The sequence below is a fragment of the Falco biarmicus genome, chromosome 4, assembly GCF_023638135.1.
Source record: "Falco biarmicus isolate bFalBia1 chromosome 4, bFalBia1.pri, whole genome shotgun sequence".
NCBI classification, from domain to species: domain Eukaryota; kingdom Metazoa; phylum Chordata; class Aves; order Falconiformes; family Falconidae; genus Falco; species Falco biarmicus.
The window spans coordinates 112,566,584-112,585,253 of NC_079291.1; the positions used below are offsets into that span (position 1 = coordinate 112,566,584).

Genomic DNA, 18,670 nt, shown 5'->3' on the forward strand with positions numbered 1-18,670 from the left:
CCTACATTTCTTACATATTTAAGAACACTCTAAAATTGGGGGTTTTTTAAACAATGAAGCTTCCAGATCTGAAGGCAGATTTCAAAACTGCTGAAGTTTCCAACTTGGCCCACATGCACCTCACACGATCAGTGATTCTGCAGTTAGCAAATCCCCCGCCAGATAAAATTAATCTAACAATTCTTATAGTTACTACTTTGTCCTAATGGACTGAAATGCAGGCAACGTTACTTCTCAGATATCTTGGGGAAAAGTACAATGAGAAGAGGGCTGTTCTTACCACATACAGCTGTTTCCAGAGCACAGCCCATTCCTGCAGTGTTGCTGTGACTTCAGTCACAACAGAGTCCTCAAGCGGCACAACTGTTTCATATTGCCTATGCAAGAAGATGGGGAAAAAGTTAGGAAAGGTACCATTGAAAAGGTAGAAAAAGAAATAAATGTCAGCACAGTAATTTGTAAAATGCTGGAACTTGAACTTGTTTGAATTTTTTCAACATAAAGGAAAATATCTTAAGAGGAACGTTTTCTCATCATTAACACTGAAGTAACTCCACAGTAACATCAACTGATCCTCCATTACATTCCACATGAATCAGGTTATGTGATGCATTTCCAAGTTACCTGTTGAAAATATATTTCATTCTAATCAAGGGCAACGAAAAACTTTTCATGATTATAGCATGTTAAATTAACTTGCCTGTAAAGTGTGCCTTCACAGTTTGTGTCCCTTTTTTCTACACTAGTCCAACCCTTTTTTTTCCCCTCGAATTAATACATTGGCCAGTATCATCAACTACCCAAAAGATCTACCATCTATTTACCTTGCCTATCCAGACGAATTTTTCAATATTGCTTATGAAACCCAAGCGACCTATCCTCTAACCAAAAGAACAGGACTTATCCCCTTGCAGTCAAGGTGCTCCATACCCGTTAAAGGAGAATCGTAGAACAGGTTGGGATGGAAGACACCTTTAAAAGGTCACCCATTTCGATGCCCCTGCAATGAGCAGACACCTTCAACTAGATCAGGTTGCTCAGAGCGCCGTCCAACCTTACCTTGAATGTTCCCAGGGAAGGGGCATCTACCACCTCTCTGGGAAACCTGTGCCAGTGTTCCACAACCCTCAGCATAAAAGATTTCTTCCTTATATCTAGTGTGAATCTACCCTCTTTCAGTTTAAAACCATTAACCCCTGCCCTATTGCTACAGGCCCTGCTAAAAAGTCTGCCCCCAACTTTCTTATAAGCTCCCTTTAAATATTGAAAGGCTGCAGTAAAGTTTCCCTGGAGCCTTCTCTTCCCCAGGCTGAACCACCCAAGCTGTGCCAGGCTTTCCTCATAGGAGAGGTTCTCCATTCCCTCTGATGATTTTTACGGCCCTCTCCTCTGGACCCAAACCAACAGGTCCATGTCAGCTAAGCACAGGTCTCTCTTTCTAATGAATGTATTTTAATATCATTATATTATCCAATCCATTAGTGCCTTGACTTGCTCCTTCATTGAACCATGTCCAATGCTGTTACTGAAACAAGTGTCAAGACACTGTAAAAATAAGGTCTATTTCAAGCTTCTGCTCTTTCAGCAAGTTTTAAAAAAAAATAAAAAATGGGCAGAATTTAAAAACAAACACCAAAACCAAAAAAACCCCATCACATTTCTGAAACACACCACATTGGAAAAGTTTTCCATAGACCCTAAAGAAGTGGTACTGAAACACACTGGCTCAAGACGTGGTTTGGGACTAGTAGCATCAAGTAAGAGCCCCTGCGGCACGCCCCGCGGCCACCACAGACACGGACCCCCTCCTCCTGAGCAGTACAGCTGCTCTGAAATGCTCCTGAAGAGAAGCTGCAAACTCCCCATTCCATAATGACTTTAAACAATTTCTTCTGTCCTTTTTGCAGAGTTAAATGAGTGCTAACAAGTAAATATATGAGCAATGAGATGTAATTAATTCTGAAAGGTGTTGGTTTTTTGGGTTGGTTTGTTTCTTTTTTAAAGAGAACACAGTTAATCATTAAAAAAAAAGCAACATGCAGCATTATTTCCCTTTTGAAAATTCTTACTGCAAATAATTGTGCCACATTAGCTGAAGCCAAAAGTAACAAATGATGCGCGAGAGGATGATGAAGTCAAGTCACTGTATGTCTCCACGTATTCTTGAAGCAGAACACTTACCAAACAAAACCTTCAATTCCCCATTTCCAAGCTACCAGAACACCCATATTAATCTCAATGACGTAAGTAAACCTTATATTAAGATCCAAAATATATACATTTTAGAAACATGACCATCTTACAAACCTGCCACAGTCACATTAAGTATGCAATCAACCCACTAAAGCTGCGACTGGAAAGCACCAGTTCATATATATACATGCCAGCAGACTAAACCAGATCACAAATCTTTTATCTATTATTACGCCAACAACCTTGTCATTCCAACATTTTGTTGCGAGAAACTGAAACACTGACAGACACTTGGCACCTGAGATTGCGCTCTAGTCTACTCCTGCAATATTTTGGTTTGGTGGGTTTGGTAGCTTTTTGGGGGGGAGGTTGTTGCTGGTTTTTTGTTTTGTTTTGGCATTGTTTATTTTTGTTGGATTTTTTTTTTCCTTTTTCCAAAACGTGGCCACAGTAAGACCTGAAAAATCTCAATATTTTAACAAATCTCCACAGAGTATGCTTGTGATCTGAAGTATGACACTAAGAATATGATCACAATCCCAACACCTCTTCTTTAGCTCATATTTAAAGATCATTTCAAGGGTTAAACAAAAATTCTGCATTTAGTACATATCATCAAAAGTTTGCTTGACACTAGCACCATTAAAAACAATGGTGCAACCACTTCTAGCTGAAAATTCAGTTCCCTTCAGATCTTTGTAAAATGCCACTACAGGGAACAGACTCAAAATAGTTCTACATCCCTTTAAGAAACTGCAGAAAATTAAAGGATGAAAGGAATTACATAATAAAATAACTAATATGTGAGGAAAAATCAAAACCAAAGAAGAAATATGTTCTTCTAAAGGTTATTTTTAGAAACAGATTTTAAAACTTTTGGCATCAGTGAATAATAAAACGCTTTGGAAGACTGACCTTCAACAGTATGGCTGGGTTTAAAGAGAACGCACATCTGGACTACATTGAACCATGTAAATTTAATGCTTTGCATTCCTATAAACCTGCACTGCCTCCGTTATACCCACATATTAATGGCATTACATTGGGTCTATGACTCAAATCTAAGAACACTACACGCCACGCTGTCCTGGTTCTGGCTGGGATAGAGGTCGCTTTCTTTCTGGTAGCTGGCACAGTACTGTGTTTTGAATTTAGGATGAGAATGTTGATAACATGCTGATGGTTTAGAGGTTGCTAAGCAATGTTTACGTTAAGTTAAGGACTTCTCAGCTTCTCACTTCACCCCACCAACCAGCAGGCTGAGGGGCACAAGTTGCTGGGAGGGGACACAGCCAGGACAGCTGACCCCAGTGGGCCAAAGGGATGTTCCAGTTCCACACCACATGGCATCATGCTCAGTGCACAAACCAGGAGGAAACTGGCTGGGGCCACTGCTCGGGAACTGCCTGGGCACCACTTGGCAAGCAGCGAGCAATTGCATTGTGCATGACTTTTTTGGTATATTCTTTTACAGTTATTATTTTCCCTTCCATTTCTGTCCTATTAAACTGTCTTTACCCCAACCCACAAATTTTACTTTTGTCTTTTCCCAGTTTGCTCCCCACCCGACTGTGGGGGCGCGCAGAGACGAAGCTAGCGGCCGCGTGGTGTTCAGCCACCCCCCTGGTTAAACCACCACACATGCTGTTATTCCATAAACACTTATGTTGACACTTTGAATATATTCTTAAATACAAGGACAGAATTTCTTTGGTTCAGAACTATATTACATTCTGTTGTATCAATTGGGATACCAGTCTTTGATACTTATTTTTAAAAAGTACATCAACTTTCCTAGTAAGTATCTGAAGTTCAGTATCCTGAACTGGTTACCCTTTACAAATTCTGAACTAACATCAAATACTAATTAACTACAGGTTACAGGAAACTGGTCTTTCCCCTAAGGCAACGACAGGTCAGGAGTAGTCGTTCTATGCAATACATATAATTTTATTACACCCCAAAGTTATGAAGCATCAGTAATTACAGTTGCCCTTACAATCTTTACTCAGTCCCTTTGAGGACAAACACACAATCCACAACTATAAGTCACATTTTTCTACAGGTACTTCACTAGATGTCTTTTTATACATTTTATCTTCCATATTTCCTTTGTTGCCTTGGGTCACTGTCTGAAATGCTGTACTTCTACATTTCCCTGCAGCAGCCTTAACCTCAAATATGCAGGTAAAAGCAGCGGTGAAGGCACAAGACACTGATTTCAGGCACGTTAGTCAACCTCACAGGAAGCTCTGCAGGTTACAGAGCCCACACTGGGTAAAATCTGACATTATGTCACCGTTAGTACTGCTATTCACATTAACTAAATTAAACCTACCTCTAGCAAACTACGAGTTATCTATAAAGACAGTGAAAGTAAAATATTTTCAGCAGAGTATAATTCAGTAATTTTTTGGCTTGAGGTGTGGAGAGTTGGATCCTTTTGAAAAGTTTCAAGGTAACTTAGTCACACTGTCAGCTATGTCTCAGTGAAAATCTGTTGATAAACAACATGGGCTGCCAACATGCCAGTGCCTCCATAACAAACAGGAACATACAGAATTTTGCCAGTGAAGAAACAAGCAGAAATGAAAACCAGAGTTCTTTAAAATGCATGTTTTAGATAATACCTCTGAAGTTACAATTTTATGAGCGAAAGTGAACAGGAGTAACCAAGATAATTGATTCTTGCTACATTAAAAACCAAAGAAACCCCAAAGCTCTGCAGAATTACATTTAACTCTCAAATCCTAATACCCAGCAGAAGACACAATGCACTAAAACCGCTCTATAGATTTTAATAACCATTTCTTAGATTCCTTTCTAGATGAAAAGCACTGCAGCTTCTTAGAAAGAAGGAAAAATACTCACCCTCTGTTACTGACAATTGCCTTTTTCAAGTGAATATAATTTGCAGGAAAAATCCCCTGCAAGAGAAAAAAAAAGTCTTTACGTTAAACAAATACATTTTCAGTTTTTAGCATTTATATCCTAAGCCACAATAAATAATTGCTAATATAACTATAAAAGAAAAACCCCACCAGTGTGTCAAAGAAGCTGCCACAGTCAAAAGTCAACATTCAAGTTAGTCACAATTGATCATTTTAATCCACCTTAGAACAGGACAGCACACTGAATCAAACCTCCATCCTGAAAGGTCAGTTTCTTAATAAGGAAGTTTTTCAGATCTGTTCAATAAAATTCTCATACAAAGACTCAAGCTGAATACTTTCCATTCCCCAAAAACCCTGAAGTGTTCAGAAACACGGCTGGTATGGGAAACATGCTTCGGTATAAAAATCGTGGGTAAGTCAACTTGGACCAAAATAAAAGGTATCACCCTAATCCTACACAGCTGCCTTGGAAGGGAGAAGATTGATTTAAAAATAAACACTTAAGTTTAGTTAGCTGTCTTCCTACTGCAAAGACTGTGTGAGCCCAATAGCCCACCAAGAGGTGAGAGGCAAGTGGGGAAAAGGTGTGCCAAGCAGGCAGAGCTCAGTAAATGGCCTGCAGTCAGCAGAAAGGAAGAGTCACAGATGGAGCTACCAGGAATATCTACTGGGGAGACATCGGCCAGCCGGAACAGCCAGGAAAGTGGCTGTCATGCAGGTTGCAGCATAGCACCACTGTGCATCCAGACCAGGCTTCTGTATCGGTGTGCTACATTTCATTAGGTGACAAGGACAGAGGTTAAAAAAAACAACAACAAAACCCACAACACTAAAAGCCTACCATCAAATTTGTGTCTAGACCCCATGCCAGTTTTTCACTAAAGAAAGAAGTACTGTATTACTTGCACAGGCTGGAGCTATCAGATTCCCTTCTCCTTGCAACAAAAAGCTGTTTAAACCCACTTGGGATGGCTCCGGAGATTTGCCTTTTGCTGTTCCCAAGATGGCTGGATTCTAACCTTCCCAGTGCCATTGCGTTCTTGTGCGATGAGACATGGGGAAAAGAGGCAATTTAAACCAAACTTTCCTTCGTGTTCCACTATCTCTGTAAAACACACAGCCCTGAATCCTTGCAGCAAACTCTGTACATAAGAACAGGAAGCCTGCACTTCAGCAGGGATGCAGGATCAGCATGGGACACCTTCAGGCTAAAAACCAGTTGACAGCCTCTGGCAAAAACGTCAGTAATCAAGTGTGGGCTTTACATTTTTAGAGCTTTAGACAGTACAATCTAGGATTTGCGGGGGGCGGGGGGAGGTGTTTTGAAAGAAATACTAAGTAAAAAATTATTCAAAACACTAAGAAAAATTCCTTCTTTTTCACAGTAAAGTGGCACAAGGAAAAAAGATGAATCTAACAGGAATAGTTTCATCAGAGGCAAAAAGTAGATGTGCATACTTTCAGCCACAAGAAAATCTGGAAAAGGAAGAAATGCTACTTCATTTTTCATTTTTGATTGGTTCACTTCCAGTTAATGCTGTTTATTTCTGTGATCCTGTGCTGGTTACCTAAGAAACCAAGGGAGGTTTGAAGGGCTTTCCTATCAAAACTGAACATATGTGCAGGCAGCATATGTACCAACACACACACACAAAGAATGTAGGCTTTTCCATTAAAAGAGTATCATAGTCATGAGAACGTAACACAGGTAATAGTTATTCCATAATACTGGTAAACATGAGGAATTTGGTCCTCTTTTCTTTTACAATCAATACAAGCTATATTTAAACCAAAAGACAATGAAGTGATGCTTACATAGAAGAAATTATTTACATGTTTGGATACATACATTCACAAAAATATGCACTCATTCGCAAAAAATTCCTAACAGTCAAAAAAAGTTCTCCAAGAGCGAAAAGGGATATGACTGGAGAATAACTAAATGCAGTGGTTCAACTGTAAATATCTGAAAAAAGAACAAACTTACAATAACCTTTTTCATCAGACTTTTTTGAAGTTCCCTCAATTAATAATGCAAATTATTAAATGTGTTCTTTAAAAATCCTGACTTCAGCAGTGCATGATCACCCACCTATGCTTTTCTTGGGGGAGTAGGGTAGAGAGAATCAAATTGAACAAGATTTATAAATGTTGGAAAGATTACACGTTACATGTCAGTAAAGTTTCTGATCCTTTGGGTGATTAATGAGTATCACACTTTCAACTTAGAAAATACATCCAATCCCCCCCCAGGAAAAAAGTTGGAGAAGTAAAGCCCTAAGGGTAAGGAAAATGAAAAGTTTATTGAGTTGCCACAGGAAGATACGTATAATCTCCCACTAGATTGAAAACATGTATTCCCACTTACCTTTACATTTGGCTTCTTGATGGAAACACCTCTGTACCAACCTACAACCAGATCAAACACACTATGTTAATTTGTGGCCTTGCTTACTTTACACAGAAGCAAACTGAGAACTACACAGTTACTGAAATCATCTCAAAAACCAGCTGTGCCTCACATCAGGCAAAAGTTTTTAAAGGGCTTTTTGTTTTGGTTTAGGATTTTTATTATAACTATTCTTTTGCTCTGCAACGCTGACAAGCAATTAAGAACCTAGAAAGCTTCTGTTTATTCCAACCAGTCATAACCATTAGCCCCAGTGGTTTCACTGGGTTTCACAGCCGCACTCAGCACCCATGCAGGAATCTGTGCCGAACGCTTCTCTCACATGCTGGTACATGAGTCTCTTCAGAGTATTTATCTTAAAATTTCCAGACTTCAAAACCCTGTCCTTTTAAAGACGGGAAAAGCCATTACCATACATTTCTAATACTGTTTAAACAAATATAAATTCTTTGCATACGTCTGGTCTTATGTATGTCTGTGAGACTGGAGGACAGACTTTGGAATCTAATTTCACCAACCCAATTATTATTCTTGTATCCCCATCTATTAGCAGCCCCAGTCAGGATAATGTACCAGGAGTAAAAACTAAAGCTGCAAAAGCCACCAGCTAAATAGAACCTCCCAATTACTCCTGTGTTACACAGGTGAAAGTCATGGCATTCCATGCAAGATTCATCAAGGAAAAGGCAGAGAGCACCGTCTGGGTCTGACGGTGGAAAAGCGAACAGCTCAGCCAGCCATCGTGTCCACGAACTGCTGCTCTGCCCCGTAAGGCACATCACACTGCTTCAGTTCGTGTGAAAAATGCGCTGCTCTTCGTAGCTGGTGCAACGCTCAGCCCTGGAGCGCAAAGCCAACCATGCAGACCTGAGCCTGGCACCCAAGGAGCACGGGCGACGGCGAGCGCCACGGGGCCACCGCTGGCCACCAGCACGTGGGGCCAGCACGTCCCATCGCCGCACATCACCCTCCTGCCTCCTGCAGCCCAGTGCACAGGCTGGCAACAACCCCAGACTGCCAAACCCCCACAATTCTACATGATCTAAAATCCACTTTCCATAAAAAATTCCTCTATTTTTTCCAGCAACTTCCTACTTCCCCCCCCAACAGAGGCCAGCTACAATGTAATATCTGCAGCGTTTAAAAGAGCACTAGGAGAGCCTGTTGGTAATTGTTATGGAGAATAGAGAAGGACAGAACGAATAACTGTGTATTTTGTCCCTCTCAGAAAAAGGGCTTCACATTTGGCTGAATTATGACCCAAGTCTCATTTAGAGGCTCAGAAGTGGGAAGAGGGCCTTGATTTTGTTTTAATGACAACCTGCTAGTCTTGAATTATTTTTAATGAAATCTGAGTTAATATAAAAAGAAAATAATTGATGAATTCCAGACATTTGCAAATCTTAGTTTTTTCCATACTATGTTCCTTATTACACAAATTTCTCATTAAAATAGGACATAGCACAAAGATGTAGTTCCCCATGACTTAATACTTATACTTAAAACAAAAAAAATGTTTTCAATTTATTTCTTAGTTGATCAAACTTCATGGCAATCATATCAATATAAACATATGCACAAACAACACACAGATCCTTAAAATGAGTAGTTTCTAAAACCCCACACAACTGTGCCTGCAACACCTGCTTTTGAGTAAGAGATGTTACATAGTTTTAAGGTCACAAAAAAACCAAATGCTTTTATCCTGTGATTCATTGTTACCACAATTAAATGCAGCATGCTGCTAACTTTTACATTTGTAGACTCTGTACCTTAGACATGAACATACATTTTAAGCTTTAAGACAAACAGAATGGCAAGCTTCTGGGTAAATATGGGGAAAAGTGTTTTATCTAAGTTTATGAATAGAACTGTAAAAGAACAAAACCTAATAAAGCAAGTGTCTTACTCATGATTTAGATGTGCAGGGTAGGGAATGAAACATTTCTAAAAAACTACCTTAGTTCTGAGTTTCCTGTTCTTAATCCCAGCATAAATCTTCAAAGCTTAGAAAGGTATGTGTTCACAGAGTTGTAAACAAGAGGGTCGGAAGAACCCTTGAGAAATCATCTAGCTCAGCCAAGCAATGCCTCTAAATTTCTCACAGATGTTTAGTCTGCTTTTAGCAGCGTTCAGTAACTTATTATCAGGACTGAATAACACAGCACTTCCAGTCTGTGGAAAATGATCCACAGATCTTCTGCAAAACCTAGATTCCAAGGTATTTCTGCACAGGATTCAAAGGAAACAGTACATTTCTGCTACTCCACACATAGCAGTTTGAAAGTGGTGGTGATGCACAGACAGCTTTTTAGAAGTTTCTTCCACGGATCAACATCAGCCAAGAAAATTGCATGTAACAGTAACAGCTTGGTACAGTACCTGAAAATCTAGAATATTGATGTCAAGTGGAGATGGCAAATCCTCCCGGGGCAACCTATTTCAGTGGCTCAGACAACATACATATACTTTAGGACCTGAACTTCCTTTGCTGCTATTTGCATCCGGGGTGGGTTTTTTTGGAAAATATGGGAAACATTTTTATGACTTCCCTTTAAGTACTTTTATACATTTGGAAACCAGTATATTTCCCTTTAATCTTGCAGCTTGTGCTCTCCAGATCTTACTTTTCCTTCCTTTTTTTTTTTTATTTTTCAGTGTGGCATAATATTTTTAGAATCGGCTTTCTCTCTCCGTTTTATGTTTCCTCCAACTCTATGCAAGCAAGATAAAATAGAAAGAAGAGCTCACCAGAACCTGAAAGCACTGAATTGTAAAATGTAATTCCTTATTTGCTTACAGTGAACATTACTAAAAACTCATTCTGTATCACAAAGTAAAAGCTATGAGAAAAGGTACAATGCTTTTTTAAAAAGTACTTTTAGAAAATTGCATCTGCATTATATTATTCACTAAAATGAACTAAACCTGCATTCTGGAATTAGTCTTAAAGAGTTTAATTTTGATCTAATATATTTTAAAGAACACTTATTTTGGAGGATTTAATCGTGGCAGTCATCAAATCCAGGCAGCTGCTCAGCTAATTGTGATCACAACATGCACTATACGGCTAGGCTGCAACATTGACTAACTTTTTAGGCATTACTGTACTACAAATAATTGTTAGTACTTTAGAATTATGGCATTCATTTTCTAGTAACACATTGCCTTTAAAGGGTATTGACTTCAAGGAAATGGTGAAAAAGATGGGATTTAAAACTAAGAAGCAGAAAAACATGGAGCAGAAAAACTATGAAGTGACAAGAATTTTGTTGCTAAGTTAACATGAAACAACAATCCCAAGTATCTGCTATTTGAACAGATTAACTGTCTAGTAATTATCAGTAACTAATACGAATTTGAGGACAGATGAAGTTAAGGTGTAAGACCAGAGCTGCAACACCTAACACCTCTGCAGAGAAAGACTGTGCTTCATGCATGCAACACAGCCCCTTCTGACAGCTTAGAACATTCTCAAACTGCTTGACCTAGCGGACAACCTAGGGAAAGGAAGACACATAATTCTATTTTTCAAAAAAAACTATCACCGTGCTGGGTCTGGCCGGGATGGAGTTAACTCTCCTCACAGCAACCTGTCTGGCCCTGTGTTTTGGATTCGTGGCTACAACACTGCTGGTAAGAGATCCATGTTTTGGCTATTGCTGAACAGCCTTGGTACATCACTGCCCTGCGCAGCCCCTACAGCAAGCAGGCTAACAGTAGGCAAGAAGTTCGGAAGGAACACAGCTAGGACCACTGACCTGAAACAGCCAAAAGGATATTCCACACCATATAATGTATTTTGCTATTAAACAAACAAACAAAAAAAAACCAAAAAACAAAACCCAAAAACAAAAAACCCAAAAATAAACCCATTAGAAGCACCGTTCTAAATAATGTCCTATTCAGGATAGGGAGGAGAACACTAAACATGGCTGATGGATTTCAAATATTGTACCATAGTCAAAGGAGATAAAACGATGAAGACATTCTAGAACAGGCAAAAATACCTCCAATGATACAAACGACACCGCAAGCAAATTACTTTTTTTATTTTTTCCCCTTTTTTCTTTGATCACCCAGGCAGTGAGTATAGGACAAGCCTACGGCTACCCCACAGCACACCACCAGCTGGAGAAAGCACTGCTAGGTCTGGCAGTCTGTGAGAGGCTGGCGGTGAACGCAGCCAGGGGGATCCATCCATGTCTACTTCTGGGTAAGTGTCACGACAAAGCCACAGATGATGAATGAAGGTGCAAAGCTTTTTGTTTGTTCGTTTTAAAGAAACTGAAAATATGATAGCCATAATGCCTCCTCAGTAAAACAGACACTGTCCATGCAGGAATTACGTACACTTTCCTAACCTAACTGATTCTGAATACGTCATACTTTACATTCTCAGTATGCCCAAGACAAAGGTTTAATCCAAGTACTGTAGCAGAAAATTGAAGGAATCTCATCCATTCCAAGTATGTTCTGGACAAGTCACTGTATCTTAAAGCCCTACTCCAACTTTGCTTTTACATGGACTCTACTGCACAGCGTAGTAGACAAACCAAGCAGACCACCTGAGGCCGTACAGCCACACCGCACAGTGATCTGCTCCAGCTAAACCTCCCACAGACGTTAAACCTCACGCTTCTCAGGTGAAACACAGAACTCAGGAAAAAACACAATCCTTCACAGCCACTTTTTTTCAATACTGTCTAATGATACTTGATACAAGCTAAGAAAAGTGAAGAGTAGGCTGATCTACAGCTCTTGCCCTCTGTGTACCCCACACAGCAAATAATCCCTCCGAGAGCTTCAAGAAGAATTACTTCCACAGTAGCAAAACTGGAGAAAACCAGAAGGAAGAGCACCCCATTATGCCTGCTCCCCCTGACCATTAAGACCACCACTTGCTCATAACCTTTTCTTCATAATGGACTGGCTATGCATATAGTCACACCGCAGGTTACTTGCAGGCCAGTAACAAAAGCGAAATTACTTTGCAGTGTAGGCAGGAACGCAGCCCTGTCCTCCCCTTTGTTTCTAGGGCTTTCTCAGCTACACGGGATATTAGGCTTCCTGCTTAGCTCCTCTGAAGCCCAGAATTCAACAAGGCCTCTGAAGAGGCAGGACATAAAAATGGACTGTGAATGTATATATCAAGACCACATATCAAAAAAAAATGCATAGGTAAGTAATATATCTGTCACCTGCATATGTAGTAGTACACCTGTACATGTGGAAATTCACAGTGTGAGAAACTTGGAAGCTTATGACAGAAACCTGCATATTCTTAGATAGACTGAAAAACTGTCTTTTCCAAAGATGTACCACACTCACAAGTCTCAACGCTAGTGCAATCCTGGTTAAATTGCCAAAGGAGCTCTGGGACAAGCACGCACATCTCAATCTCTTAATCTGAGCAATTAGAAGACCTACCAATGTTTTTTGATCTTCAAGTGAAAATGTCTTGAACAAAACCAGGATTTTTCTAAATGCCACCTTGTAACGTTTTTCAGATTTCCACTTAATCAATGAGAGGTCTGCCACATGGAAAAAGCCAGCCCATTTTGAGCACTCAGTAGCAGCAAAACAAAAGAGTCCTAATTGAAAGGTATTGATCTGATTTTAGAAAAATAAAGCTCAAATATCCAGGTTAAATAAAGTAGCATCAGCTGCAGACTGTAGGAAAAATTCTGCATATAATCTCTTCACAAACACAATTCTGAAAATAAACTCTGTAAGTATTTATGGCAACTCCTAAAGCTAAACTCTGCTCTTAAAGAAAGCACTGCTTGTAGAATCCTCTACAGGGACTCAAACTTCCTTTGCCTTACAAAAATAAGTATACTTTGCAGTAATGTGAGAAACCCTTGGATGTGGAGGAAAGCTATCTTTTGCATATCTAGCCAATAAGCAATTGCTTTTGCCTTTTAATCTGCATATAAGCTGCTGCGCAGAGCTGAAGTGCTCAAAGTGACCCAGGAGAGGGGCAGTAATAGTGCTTAGCAAAAGCTTCTTGATGCCGAAACAAGTCAATGCCAAGACCACTCTGTTCTGGGCTTGATGCTCTGAGCAGTGCCAGGACAGGACAAGCAGCAGATGAATACCCAAGCCAGCCTGCCAACACCATGTCAGGGAGCCGGCTCCTGCCAGCAGAGCCACAGGAATATGCTAATAATGCAGTCAGTGTTGCCACAACAAAAGCAGAAGAGATAGAATGTGTTTTATCTTGGCTTTAGCCAAATAGAGGACCATCAAGAAGCCGCTCCTGTGCTCCAAAAGACCAGTTTCAATAGCCAGGCAAGACCTTCCGCAGCAGCTGTGTGGGTCCAAGAGGCTCCAGTTTCACTGGCACACTCCACAAAAGGCAAGGAGGAAAAGGGATGAAAAGGGAAAAAAGCAAAGAGGAAAAGGGCTGTCTCACTGGAGACATCTTTCTCAGGGTAAACCCACGTTACGGGGAGTGAGTCAGCTCCCGGCTCCAGGTGGAAGGAAACCTGCACAGCTCCCACCGCAGTGACACTCTGAGGTGCGATTCCTCACTCATCTGTAGGGCAAAGATATCATTGCTCAAGCACACTGAATTCTTCAAAAAATTAAGAAAAAATCCCTAATTGCGACTATATCTGCTGCTTAAGTGTCCCAAATACTGGAAAGCTTTCATTCGACCACGCTGTCACTGCTGGAATAACAGAGGGAAACTTTAACTATATTATATGCAAGGCTTAAGAACACTATCACTAACGTGCATGGGTAAGACAGTATTCTTTCAACTGGTGCTTCAGATATCGGTAAGGTTTCTTTTCTTCAGTGAATATATAAGAATCTCAAGGTAATAATTAAACACACTGAAGTTGTAACTTTTTTAATCTAAAGAAAACTGCTCCCTAGCGATTAAAATAAATGGGTAAAACAGACATTTTGAATTTACTCTGAATGCCACTAGTTACAGCTACCGGCAGTGGCAGGACAACAGACGTATGACTTGAAAAATAGGGTGTTCTTTAGAACACACAGTCCATGTGTGTATTTCAAACTATGAGTATGCTCATGCCTTGTCACTTGACAAAAGAAAATTCTCTCAGCATTTACAGGTGGCATACTATAGCCATACCCTTTCACCTCCTCAATGCATGGCATGCAAAGCAGAGAGCACTGCTTGCTGTTTCAATTCTCTCTCAGTGACAAGATTTTAAGTGGAAGGGCTCAGAGAGGGGAACAAAGAGAAAGGAAAGCTGTGAAAGCCAAGCATACATACAACTGGCATCTTGATTATTTCTAATCTTTGAGTGTGACCAGTCAGGGATCTCAGGGCCCTTTGTACAAGCAGTAAGTATAAAACCACCCCTAGTAACATCACATGCTTCAGAGACAGCACATTTGATGAAAACATGGAAGGAGCTTATGGTAACTTAGAAGAAAGGCAGACACTTAGCCCATGGGCTTGAACCTTGTGAGACTGAACGGGGCGGGGAGTGTTTGTCAGGTTTAGACAGTCAGAAAACAGTGGTTTAGACGTTTGTAGCCTGGTATGGAAGCAGGCAGAGTGGCAGGCACACAAACTGACTGAAATTCAGAAGTTCCAATTTCAAGCACATAAACAAGATCCATAGTAATAAAGACAACTATTTCATTGCATTTTATTTAAAATGAAATGCATAGACAACCACAATAAAAAAGACTTTTAAAAAATGTTATTAATTGGTATTCGTGCTTATTAGCGTTAAAAAGACAAAAACGTGTACATATACATCTCTGTGTGTGTGTATATATATATATCTGTTCCTTTACTCTGAAAATATAAATAAAAATGAGCTGTAGAGGTACCCGAGAACTTGATGTAGAAAATACCCTACTCTAATTCAATCACCCTAAATAAAAGTGACTGCTTTTTACATCAGTCACTACAAAAGACCAAGTGCTTTTTTGTAATAATAGCAGTTATTCAGTAAATCATTATGATTAAAAATGAGCACATTCAGAAGCATAGCTAGTATTTGAATTTTCATCAGCCTTGAATTCTTCAGCAAGTCTCCAGAAATCACTCTTCACACCACTAGAAGGTTTGTGTTATGTGAATCCTTTTAACCCAGACAGCACAGTCCCTACTGTAGAGAATTATGCACAAACTATTCTAAGAAGCAAAGCTGAAAGAGCAATAAATCTTCTGTTGACTCCCACAGTCCTGACCCTTCTTTGAACGGGTTAACATTAATTTATCCAGTTTGTCTGGTCAAACAAATCCCCAGCAAATAATGCAGAAGTAGAAAATGAGGTATGTTTTATCCTAAATTTGCAAGGTAATCCAAGGACTGTGTTAAACAGCCACTTAGACAAGAATGCTTCAACGAAGACTACTTTTTTAAGAACCTACTTTGCACATTTAGTATGCTTTTTTGCATAATTCACACATGCAAAGAGCTGCAGCACAGACCATCTGAATATTCAGCGAGTTGCACACTGTGGATTTCCAGATGTTATTATCAAAATCAATGTAACTTTTTATATATGTAAAGTGTAAGGTAAAGGCATCCCAATCAGAAAGACAGGATAGAGGGCTTAAGAAAAACAAACCCTCACAAAACAAAAAAACTCCTCTGTACAAACACCTCCTTTCACCACTTTGTGTGGGGCCTCCTTTCCCAGCAATTTGAAGACTGGCATGAATTGTCTTTGAGGAATCATCCTCAAAACTACTGGCAGTTTCTGCAAGCAACTTCTCCTTTGAGACTGTGTTTTTTATTTCCCAGAGTTTTTAAAGTTCCCATGATTATCAGAAACAGTTTGAAAACACCATGACTGCTGTCCATTACACCCTGGAGTTACACTAGCCTATGCAAAGTAGTAAATTTTTTCTGAGCTTACACCAGGTACTAATTCACAAGACCTGGTAGAATGACTATAATCCACACTCAGTGCTTGAGTAAAGCTTAGCCTCTTACACCACATGTGGGTTTTTTAAAACCATTATCACCTGCAGGTTTAACTGTTTACAGCATGCATCCTTATGGACCAAGCAACACTACAGCACTGCAAAAGTCTCATTCAATGGAAAAAATTTTCAAGTGTAGGTGAAGAAGCTGCTACTATCCTAGAAAAATAAGCATGCAGGAGGTCACTTTCTTACGGAGTTAAGTCAGCAGGTAAACAAACAAAACACCCAAGTATAAGAAAAAGCATCAAGAGCAAAAAACAGCTCTCAGCCAGAAAGAAGAAAAGCAGTCTTCTGACAAGCACGCAGAAGGTTTGCGTAGCAGCATTAACACTGGAGATGAAAAATGAATGTAAACTGAACAAACACAAAGACAAAACTAAAACTCTGTGGAATGTTAATTTGGAATTCAGATTTGTGGATCTGGGTTCTGAATTTGTTTTAACACTTCAGGATTAAGGCTACATTATTCTACCTCACGCTATAGTGAAACACGTTCTTATAATGTATCTTGTCAACCTGCTTCTCAATAGGCATGTTTTACGTCACTTGCTTCAACATTAGGATAAAAATAATTCTCCTTTTAAATACAACAACTGCAATCACACTGTTTATGTGAATAAAGGGGAGGATTAGGACATTCAATCTATTCACACACAGCCATCTCCAGCCACATAAGAAAGAACTAGAGCTGTAACATTTACAATGGCGTTTTCCTTTAGGTACAAAAACACACATGAAGATACATGCAATGTAATCCCCCCTACACCCATATTCTTTACATTTTTCCCAGCATTGCTCCCAACTGATTTGCTAATCTATTTTATAAGTAATATTTTTCATGCATTCAGATGTTCCTAAATAATAAAAACACTGATATACTTAATTGAAACACGTAACAGTAACAGAAAATATAGTAAAAAAGATACTATTACATGCTTTACATGATGAAAATTCACTGTAAGACCCAATTACAATACAACAATCAGGTCAGGGTTCAAGATTTTCTGGACAGATGGTTAACTTAAACACACTGACCCCCTATCAGACTGGATTAGTGCCAACAGCACTCAGCCCTTCCTACAGAAAGTGGGTCAGATTAGGTTTTATTCCAATGCTTTGATTTGATGCATCATGATTTCCAAACAGCTTATTAAAATCTGCTAGGTTAAGATATTTGTATATTCTTATACAGAAAAGGGGTCTCCTTCTTGGACACCACACTTACCTTCACATTTCTCTAGGATCTGAACAGTTTCACCTAGTTCCAGGACCAAGCCTTGCGGTACAGCTCCTCGGAAGCTGCATATCACTAGAGGGTGGGGAAAAAGAGAGACACACACATGAGGGTTGAATCTTTGTGTGAATTTTTCTTCTAAGCATAGCACTTAAAGCTCACTCCTCACATAAAAATAGCTATGACATAGCTGCCCAGAAAACCTGTCAGCCAACTTTTCCTCATCAGATATCTTTAATTCTGCCCTTATCAGAAATTAAGCTCAGCAGCAACATAAAAGCAAGGCTTTTCAAAAGAGTTTTTGAATTAAGCGAGGCTTGTAATCACCAACCTCTGATTCGTATTACATACAAAGATTGCTTTGTCGCAGTTCTTGCTCTACTACACAACCCATCCATGGAACAAGGCAGTCGAGACCGCAGATCCCGTAACAGGACGCCAGCTGCAGAAGTTACTGCCTTCCAAGCTGCCACTATTTCAAGTACCATCCATGCAATTAATACACTGCAAAAATACTGTATTATCATGCGTTATATTTAAGTAGATATATAGAACCTGTATTTTTCACAGGCACTAACTAACATGACATACCTCAAATATTTTTCTAGGTATCTTTAGTTTTCATTAACCAGGGAAAATAAGAATACAACCAAACACATTACTAAATGAAACTCAATTTTAAAAACAAATTTTAAAGAATTAACGAAGTGTGTAATGATAGGTATATCTATCAAAGTGTAATAGGAACATGGACAAGGGAGTTACCTGAAATATGACATGTCAAAATAAAGGATGAATCGCAACCAAGGTCCCTCTCCCCCCAGTCCCATGATGCCTGCTCATCAGCATTTAAGAACTCACTCGGGCACAGATTTAATTGAATCATTCAAGTACTTTAAGCCAATACGTGCTCAGACACAGCGTACACCTACACACTACAGCACTCCAAGGGGAGCTCCCCAAGCCAAGGTAGTGATCTCCAGTGGGCACCGGCCTTTCTTCCCATTTCA

The 18,670-nt window shown here is 39.6% G+C and overlaps 1 protein-coding gene across 12 annotated transcripts in view; it reads right to left on the reverse strand.

The window, feature by feature from the left end:
* The window catches only part of DOCK3 (dedicator of cytokinesis 3), a 225,308-nt gene that overhangs the window by 187,441 nt on the left and 19,197 nt on the right, over window positions 1-18,670 (reverse strand). For all 12 annotated transcript variants that reach the window (XM_056337656.1, XM_056337652.1, XM_056337658.1 and 9 more), the window contains exons 2-5: window positions 17,652-17,735; window positions 7,456-7,496; window positions 5,065-5,120; window positions 281-377 (exon numbers count right to left, since the gene is read on the reverse strand). In XM_056337656.1, the coding sequence (XP_056193631.1) occupies window positions 281-377; window positions 5,065-5,120; window positions 7,456-7,496; window positions 17,652-17,735 (278 nt within the window). The remainder of the gene's footprint in view (window positions 1-280; window positions 378-5,064; window positions 5,121-7,455; window positions 7,497-17,651; window positions 17,736-18,670) is intronic.